This window comes from Myotis davidii, unplaced genomic scaffold (assembly GCF_000327345.1).
Source record: "Myotis davidii unplaced genomic scaffold, ASM32734v1 scaffold641, whole genome shotgun sequence".
Taxonomy (NCBI): Eukaryota; Metazoa; Chordata; class Mammalia; order Chiroptera; family Vespertilionidae; genus Myotis; species Myotis davidii.
The window spans coordinates 2,401,667-2,411,362 of NW_006293232.1; the positions used below are offsets into that span (position 1 = coordinate 2,401,667).

At 39.5% G+C, this 9,696-nt stretch overlaps 2 protein-coding genes across 4 annotated transcripts in view; one reads left to right on the top strand and one right to left on the bottom strand.

Moving 5' to 3' along the window:
• ANKRD49 (ankyrin repeat domain 49) overlaps positions 1 to 222 on the bottom strand; it is a 7,261-nt gene extending 7,039 nt beyond the window's left edge. The window contains exon 1 of one of the 2 annotated variants that reach the window (XM_006766870.2): positions 126 to 222. The gene's annotated coding sequence lies outside the window, so the exon portion shown is untranslated. The other variant, XM_015565979.1, reaches the window with a different exon arrangement.
• Positions 223 to 341: 119 nt separating this feature from the next.
• MRE11A (MRE11 homolog A, double strand break repair nuclease) overlaps positions 342 to 9,696 on the top strand; it is a 73,889-nt gene continuing 64,534 nt past the window's right edge. Inside the window, exons 1-4 of one of the 2 annotated variants that reach the window (XM_006766868.2) lie at positions 342 to 426; positions 1,142 to 1,257; positions 4,057 to 4,189; positions 8,384 to 8,544. In XM_006766868.2, coding sequence (XP_006766931.1) covers positions 1,238 to 1,257; positions 4,057 to 4,189; positions 8,384 to 8,544 — 314 coding nt within the window. In that variant the 5' untranslated portion in view covers positions 342 to 426; positions 1,142 to 1,237. Of the gene's footprint in view, positions 427 to 1,141; positions 1,258 to 4,056; positions 4,190 to 8,383; positions 8,545 to 9,696 lie in introns of those variants that run through there. The other variant, XM_006766869.2, reaches the window with a different exon arrangement.

Below are 9,696 nucleotides of genomic sequence, written 5' to 3' on the forward strand. Positions count from 1 at the left end.
ACGGCTCCAGCCCCACCCAGAACCCGCGACGCGGCCGGCAGGGTCGACAAGTGATCCGCCCAGAAGCGGACAGGAGGTCTCAAGTGGCTCCAGGCGGCCAGGACGAGCCAGGAAGAGTTGCCCACCTTACCAAGCGGAGCTCACCGCTGCAAACCTCGCTTCCGGGGTTCGTCCCCTCGGCTGCTCGGGATTGGCTCCTGTGCGGGGGCGGGGCCTCGCTGCTAGTTTCCCAGCTCCCTCACGGAGCTCGACAGCCAATGAGAGCCGAAGAGAGCTTGAGGCGCCTACGTCATCAATGAGGTATCGCGAGAGGGAGCGAACTGGCTTCTGGCTCCCGCCGAATTCAGGTTTCTGTCCAAGCGGATCTCAGAGGCGAGCTCTGGCCGGGCTGTTGCTTTTCTGCTCACGCATCTCACTCCTTTCCGGGTAAAAGACAGCCTCGGTCCCGATGGTGTAGCTTCGGAGAGAGACCTAAGAGTGGGGTAACTCAGGAGTCGTGCAGAATCTCGGGCGGAAACCCTGAGTGGCTCACCCTCTGAATAGAATGGGCTGGGTGGGCTGGGAGGAGTCCTGCGGGGTTCCGCGTTCTGCTGCCCAGAGTCCGGTGGCGGCGGCGGCCTGATGAGGCTTGAATTCCCGGCGCTGCGAATCTGTACGTGGGAGAGGTTCTGCCCCAGCAGCCTCTCCTCCCACATATGCTGCCCTCTCGTCCCGCTGGCGGCGGAGGTTATTTCTCCGCAGACCACGTGTTTCTGTTTATTTGCACTAGCGTTATGGGTGCGGCCGTTCATTCTCTGTTCAGAACAAGCCCGTTCCTTTGCTGTCTGAGCCGGAAGTGCGGGGTCGCCTCCCGGTTGCAGAGTAGCCTGCCCAGGCTCCTTGAACATTCGCTCAGAGTTGTTCGTGTGCTAAACCAGAACCACATTTTGCCCATCAATTTAACAGCTTCCCACAGGGAAAGGGAGGTGGTCCACGAGCTTAATCATAAACTAGAACGGCACGAGAGATATGCTATTTTCTATTCTTAGCTCTTAAAAAGTACAGTAGGTACTTAGGTGAAAATGAGACTCGTCCACTATTGCTAGTCTGCTTTTTTTTTTTTTTAAATGCGTGTTTTGTAATAATGTAATTTTGTTTTTAGAATTTGGAATCAAGTGAGTTTTCTGACTTTTGAGCGCAGAACCGGGGATTACTCGGCGAGAAAGCTGGTCCTAGAGGAACTGGCCTGACCATAGAAATGAGTCCTGCAGATGCCCTGTAAGCAACCGTCTTCTGTAATATTTTTTGTTGCTCTGGGTTTTTTAAAGCCCATCAACTAAGATCACCCCAAAAGAAAACATATTTAATAAATTAGCAGTAAGTAGCTTAACGGAGCAGAAGTGATAGGCATCAAAAAGAATATTTGGACTGTAAAAATTCATACTATGTGTTTATTAACTGAAAGATTGGGTCTTGCAGCAGTTTGATTATGTTGCTATAGTATGTAAGTTTATGTTTCTTAGGTTTGTCTTAAAATATGTTCTTGAGCTTTAAATATTCTTGAGCTTTCATGGTAAAGTCTTACTAGTAAAGGCAAGCCTTTTGAAGTAAATTTTTAGAGGAGTGAATTGCTCTATTATTGAATAAATTGGAAATGATTTTGAGAAAAAAGAAAATAAGTAAAAGGACAAGGAACAGGTATGTGGAAAAGCTTTAGACTTGGAGTCTTTCACCCTGGTTTTAATTTCTTGGTTAATGCTATGACCTTAAGCAAGTTAGCAATTTTCTAAACTTTGCCTCAGTTTCTTCATTTGTATAATTGGAATAAAAATGTCTTTCTTAGATTAATTTTGATGTTTAAGTGAGAGAATCCTATGAAAGTAATTCATAAGTTGCTGTGGAAGCATAGGGTAGTAATATGAGCTGAAAATATTCAGACCTGCCTCTGTGTACATAGCAATCAGAACTGTGTGCAAAGCATTTTTAAACTTCCTGAAGAGAAATCTTTTCTGGAAGAATCTCTTGCATATAAAGATTTGAAGTGTGTGTATAAAATATATATATTGAATTATATATACATATACATATGTATATCCTATATAATAAAAGCCTAATATGAGGAAGCCTCTCCCGCCTCCTCTGCAGCACTAAGGAGCAGCGAGCCAATCGGAGCCGAGCAGTAAGGAGACAGGGGTCCTGGACTGCGAGAGGGCGCAGGCCCAGCTGAGGGATCTGCCCCCCACCCCCTTGGGCACCGGGATATATATATATATATATATGTAAAACGGTTTAGTGAAAAATAGCCTGAATTTTAAAACAGGGTTTTAATCCTGTTTCACTTAGTTGTGCAATAATTAATTTCTCTGTGTTTAGTCTTCTTATTTTTTATATTATTTTTTTTTAAGGATTTGACAGCTATATCCTTGGCTTCATCTTTTTAAAAAAAACAAAAACCACTTTTTTTTTTAGAGATAGAGGAAAGGAGAGGGAGAGAGATAGAAATATGAACATCAATAGGCTGCCTCCTGCACACCCCGCACTGGAGATCAAGCCCGCAACCCAGGCATGTGCCCTGACCAGGAATTGAACCCTGACACACCGGCTGGGCCCTTCTTATTTTTCAGAGATAGCAATACATAACTACATGTGCAAGTTGACATCATAGATACAAAAGTATTTTTAAAAATGTTAAAAGGTACATTAAGTTTAAGAGAGTATTAATAACTATTACTTTGCTGCTTCACATGAAAGTAACTTTGAATACTATCAGATTTGAATAGAACTGTAAATCTGTTTTGTTTCTTGGCCAAATTTGTTAACAGAACACTAACTTTGTTTAGCGAGTAGAGTCAAACAAGCAACTTCAGGGGCCTGAATGTAAGTTATTTATTAGCATAAAATCTACTTAAAAAGTAAAAGGAGGGGCTTTTAAAATTAACCAGTTAATTCTGATTTTTTCCTGGAGTGGTGCGAAATGGACTAATGGCAAGTTTAGATATGGTGTCAAATCCTGTTGGTTTTTTGCTATGGAATAGGAAAACAATAAAGCTTTCAGGTCCAGGGTACAAATGAGTGTATAAAACTGATTGTGACAAGGTTATACATTTTTTAAAATAATGGACATTTATTTAAAGAAATATCTTTGAAACCCAGATGGTTTTAAATTGTGCATTTCAGGTTTAACCAACATAATTAAAATACGGAGGACAGATGCATCCACAGATTGATTCCATGATTATTTCTTTGCCCATTCTTCTCTTTCTTTTCTTTCCTGAATAACCTCTTTCAGATATGGTTCAAGGTAGAATTTATCCTCCACATATTTTGTGTCCACTGCTCTTTAGGCAAGATCTGCTGCCTCACAAACAGATCCAGTGCTCTCTCTCTTTTTTTTAAAATATATTTTATTGATTTTTTACAGAGAGGAAGGGAGAGAGATAGAGAGTTGGAAACATCGATGAGAGAGAAACATTGATCAGCTGCCTCCTGCACAGCCCCTACTGGGGATGTGCCCGCAACCCAGGTACATGCCCTTGACCGGAATCGAACCTGGGACCTTTCAGTCCGCAGGCTGATGCTCTATCCACTGAGCCAAACCGGTTTTGGCTCCAGTGCTCTCTTAATGCAAAACACCTTGTCATTATACAGGTTCTCAGGAAACTCCCTTATGGCTTCTTTTACATCTTCATCCACAGGTATTGTATTGTCTTGCATTAACCCCAGTTTATTGAATCATGCAGCATTGTAATACCATTTTCAAATACCCTGTAGCCACTGGCTTGATGCTGCAACAGCAGGCTGGCTCAGTATTTTGACCAAGGTTTTACATTTTTTAAGCAGTCACAGACCTTTTAAAAGTTTGTATACATTTGTTCTGTAATTGAATTAGTGGTAGGCAAAACTATGTGACATTAAAGATCTTTTGAATACTTCAAATTCAGACTTGGTTTAAGACTAGAAAAGTGATTTACTCCAAAGTGATTTATTGCCATTATTTGCTTTATAAATTTAGATTTCAATTTCCTTGAACATTCTTTTAATGAATTATATTGAAACATTTCTTCTTTTTTAATACAGTGATGATGAAAATACATTCAAAATTTTAGTGGCAACTGACATTCATCTGGGATTTATGGAGAAAGATGCAGTCAGAGGAAACGATACATTTGTCACACTTGATGAAATTTTAAGACTTGCCCAGGAAAATAAAGTAAGTTTGGTTTAATGTTTTCCAGTGTTCCTTACTCAGCAGGCTCTTTTTCCTTCTTAAAATTTGAGGTTTGTTTTATATGCTTATGTGCTCACATTGCCAGTTTAAATATCAATATACTAAAAACCCAAAGCAGGTTTTGTGTGCTTTGTGCCCTTAATTCAAGTAGGAGTTACTTTTGAAAATAGTCTGTAAAGATTTACAAATATTGATGGGGCATTTTCTGAGTGCAGAAATGTCATAGTTTCTACTTTCAAAGAACATATAGCAGCCAAATTTGAGATAAGACAAATATCCAAAATGCTCAGATGCAAGGTCATATGTGATAAGAGTCATAAGAAAATTATAAAGAGCCTTTTCTGGAATTTTAGAGGAGAAAGAAGTGGTGTTTAGAAGGGGATAGCAAGATGAGTTCAATGAAGGAGGTAGCATTTAACTTGAGCTTTTGGTGGGTGAAGAGTATAGAGAAAGTACATGTCACAGGAAGCAGGAGGAAGGGCACACAGGTAAGCCGATGTGATGTATGTCGGGAACAGCAGGTCTGGTCCACTCACTGGTAGGCTATGTGTTTGTTTGAAAGCATCTTGAAAGACCAGAAACCTGATCTGAACTGCATTGAGATCTTCAAATGCCAGATTGAGGAGTCTGTACCCTATTCAGTAGAATGTCTTTTGGCAACAAGGAATAGCATGAATTGGAGACCAGTTTGGGGCCTCTTTAAAAAGTGATAGCATGGGATGGAAAAGAGGAAATGAATGCAAGAGATATTCGGAAGATAGGATTTGCATCTTTGGTTAGTTGTAGGAGGTGGGGGTGAGGGAAAAGAGGATGACAGTGACTGAAGTGTGTTAAGATTGGGTGAATGGTGGTACCAATAATAGAAATAGGTTTTAAATAAGGAAGAGGTACTGCTTTATGTGGGAAGGTGATGAATTCTGATTTTGACCGTGTGTGTTTAGAGATTCCAGTAGGACATTCAAGGAAACAGTTGAATATTTCAACGGCAGGCAGTTGAAATATCAGTCTAGGGCCCAAGAGAGAATCCTGTTTCCTTTATTTTCTAACTCTTAGGTGTTAAAATATATCTTTCCTTAAGCATAAGCTCCCCCCCCCCCACTTTGTCCTTTCCTTCTCTTTTTTTCTTGTTTTCCTTCCCTGCATTCCTTAAGTTAACTGCCCCCTCCCCTCACAGCCCTATGGTTAGTATATTTACTTTTTGCCCCAGATGCATAGTATATTTACTTTTTGCCTTAATTCTTCCTTACTCTGAAGTCCTCTATTTAGTAGGGCCTATGTATGCTATGTAATCCGCCTTATTTCTACAACCTAGTTCCTTGAAGTCCTTTTTTTTCTTCCTTTCTTTATCCTTTAATTTTGAAACAATATCAGCCTTATAGAAATGTTGCTACAATAGTACAAAGAACTCCTTACCCTCCACCCGGTTTTTCCTACATTTTACCACATTTGCCTTAACTCTCTTTACACACACACACTTTTCTGAACCATTTAAAGTAAATTGCATGTTTAACAATAGTGCACTTACCAAAACCAGGAAATCAATATTGACTTAATACCATTATGTAATTTTAAGATGTTACCACGTGTCTCATTAATGCCTGTTATACCAGTCTGGGGGCAGGTAGGTTGTATCCAAGCCCTGAGCCAGGATTGCATTTGGCATTTAGTTGTCATGTGTCTTTCATCTCATGTAGTTTGTCTTTGTTTTTCGTGACTGACATTGTTGAAGAGTGCAGGCTAGTTATTTTGTGGAATAGTCCTCAGTTGGATATATCTGACATTTACTTCCTCATAATTATATTCACTTTTGGCCCGAATACCACAGAAGCCAATTCTGTCCTTCTTAAGATTCCCTGGATCACAAACCAGTTCCTAAAAATATTTAAAAAGTTTTTCCTGCCCTAGCTGGTTTGGCTCAATGGATAGAGCGTTGGCCTGTGGACTGAAGGTTCCTGGATTTGATTCTGGTCAAGGGGACATGGCCAGGTTGTGGGCTCGATCCCCAGTAGGGGGCATGCAGGAGGCAGCCAATCAATGATTCTATCATCATTGATATTTCTCTCTTCCTCTCCCTTCCTCTCTGAAATCAATAAAAAATATATATATGTATTTTTAAATGTTTTTCCTTCTGGTAAAATACATAGAATAAAAGTTACCATCTTAACCATTTTTAAGTGTGCACTTCGGTAGCATTAAGCACATTCAGATTATTGTATAATCAATCTCCAGATCGCCTTTCAACTTGGATAAGTGAAACTATACTATTTAAACAACAACTCCCCTTTTCCCTTTCCCCCTAAAATTGTTTTTTATTTGTTTTGTTTCTTCTATGCCAGTAATGGCGAATCTATGACACGCGTGTCAGAGGTGACACGCGAACTCTTTTTTTGGTTGATTTTTCTTTGTTAAGTGGCATTTAAAGATATAAAATAAATATCAAAAATATAAGTCTTTGTTTTACTATGGTTGCAAATATCAAAAAATTTCTATATGTGACACGGCACCAGAGTTAAGTTAGGGTTTTTCAAAATGCTGACACGCCGAGCTCAAAAGGTTCGCCATCATTGTTCTATGCTTTGATGTTGATTTTCTTCTTTTACTCAAATCATGTACATTTTTGAAGACCTAGCTTAAATCCCACATTTTTATTAAAGCTTCTCTGACTACTGTAGGGATGGAAAACTTTTCCCTTCCGGTCAAGGTTCTTTGGCTGGTCTGATAATTATATTGACAGATTAACAGGAGAAAAACAAATTTCATACATAAAAGTATGAGACTCCCTGGTAGTCAGGTAATGGAGGCTCACATACCATCCTGAGCAAAAAGAAGACGGGATTAGGGGTGTGGGGCTTCAGAGGGGTGTGGGGAGGAAGGCAGTTCACGGGAAGATGGGAAGAGCAAATGTTGGGTAATGCAGATAAGGCTTTCTGATACAGAGTTGTCTCTGATAATAGTCTCCTCCTGGTATAGGCTGTCTATCTAAACTTTTTCAGGCAGTTGAGGGAGAGGTAGAAATGGTTGTCTTTAGTCAGCTGGGTCTTAATTGCCTTCAGCTCAAAACAGTCCCCATGCCAAAATGGTGTATTCGGCTCCCCTCCGCCCCCGCCCACCGCCCGCTATAGCTCACAGAGAACTGTACTGCTGGGTTCTTTTGTATAATTAAGAACTTCATCAAATTTCTTCAGGCAGATGGGACACTTGAGAGCATCAGTGTTTGGGGTTCTTTCTCCTCTCTGGTTGCTCCTTAGAATGCACTTCCTCAGAATCTCATTTAGCCTCATAGTAACACTGTGTAGGCAAATCCTTCCCAGACTTAGTGTTCTCAGAGGAATTTCCTTTCCTCAGTTAGAATTCACTGTAATGGCATCTCTGCTCCTGGTTCGTTTACATACCTATTCTAGTGCATGTCAGTCTGACTTATCTCTAGATACAGAAGAGTTTGTCTCTTCCATTTTGAACATTTTTAGTTAGGATAGGAATTGTACTTTATTTATCATTGTATCCTCAGGGCTTAGTACAGGGTATTTATTGCACATTGTCAGTATTTAATGAGGGCAGGGCCATTATTGATTTTGTACAGGGATCCTCACACTTTTTAAACAGGGGGCCAGTTCACTGTCCCTCAGATCGTTGGAAGGCCGGACTATAGTTTAAAAAAAAAACTATGAACAAATTCCTATGCACACAGTGGCGGCAAAAACACCCGGCGGGCCAGATAAATGTTTTCAGCGGGCCGCACGTGGCCTGCGGGCCGTAGTTTGAGGACCCCTGATTTTGTAGATTATGGTTTCTTTAGCTGCCAGTGCCTGTAGGAACTCTAAGTAATTGTTGAATAAATTGAATGAATAAGTTGGATTGAATTAGCTATCTCTTCCATAGGTTCTGTTAAAGTGCTACATTTATCCTTGATTTGAATAATGGAAAAAATGTGGTCACTTAGGGTTGCATCAGTTAAGAGATTGGTGTAATTTGAAGATAGCTTGTTTGAACGTAGCCGAGAAAACTAAATTGGAGTCAGATTCATCACCAGATTGCAAGGTGCTTTGAATGAGTAAAATATAAAAATTTAAATTTCCATATATAATGGCATCTTATATATATATATTTTTTACCTTTCATCTATGGAAATACTTTGTCTATAAAACATACTAATTTTAACACTTTTCTGCTGACTAGGTGGACTTTATTTTGTTAGGTGGTGATCTTTTTCATGAAAATAAGCCCTCAAGAAAAACACTACATACCTGCCTCGAGAAATTAAGAAAATATTGCATGGGTGATCGTCCTGTACAGTTTGAAATTATCAGTGACCAGTCAGTCAACTTTGGTTTTAGTAAGTAAGTATATTTATGTGCTTATGTGAAGTTTCCTTATGTAGAGTATCTTCTGTAAAAGACACATAAACACATCAACAATTAGCCATTTCACATTTATTATAGCCTATTTTCATAGTAAATGTTCTTTGAATTTTCTGTACATCATTATATTAATTTGCAATTCCCTAATTAATTGTGAGAATAATATCTTCTTGAATTTTTATTGTACATTTTGATATCCTCTTCTGTTCATATCCTTTGCCCATTTTCTAAATTGGGATTTTTGCCTAATGCTACTGACTTTGCAGAAGTTATTTGTATATTCTGTATAATTAGTATTTTTCCCCCCAATCAGTGGATTACCTTTTGACTTTGTTAATGGTGCCTTTTGTTGATTGAGATATTTAATTTTGATGTAGTCAAATATATTATAGTGTGGGTTTTTTGTTTTTTTTTTAGATTTGTGCTTTTAGGACTTATTTATGATATCCACCAAGAACCCTATGTCATAAAGATACTCATGTTTTTTCTTAAACATTGTATTAAGATACCACATTGCATTTAGTTGAAATGTTGTTAGTTTTCTTCAGCCTATACCAGTTTCGCAGTCTTTCCTTGTCTTTATGATCCTGAAACTTTTTTTAAAAAATATATTTGTATTGATTTCAGAGAGGAAGGGAGAAAGAAATAGAAACATCAATGATGAGAGAGAATCATTGATCGGCTGCCTCCTGCATGCCCCCTACTGGGGATCAAGCCCGCAACCGGGCATGTGCCTTTGACCGAAATTGAACCCGGGACCTCTCAGACTGCAGGCTGACACTCTATCCACTGAGCCAAACCAGCTAGGGCTTGGCTTGATCCTGATACTTTTGAAGTGTACTGGTCATATATTTTATAGAATGTCCCTCAATTTGGCTTTTTCTCGTGATTACACTAGGATTACGGTTTTTGGGGAAGAATATTCCCCACAGAAGTGAAGTGCCCTTCTCATAGCCTATCAGGAGTACATGCTATCAACATGGCTTATCACTGGTGAGGTTAACCTTGATCATCTGGTAAAGGTGGTATATGCCAGGTTTCTCTGCTGTCAGGTTCCTTTTTTTCCCTTTCTATACACTATTTGTTAGAATGCAGTTGGGAATTAAGTTTCACTTCCAGGAGAGAGGAAAG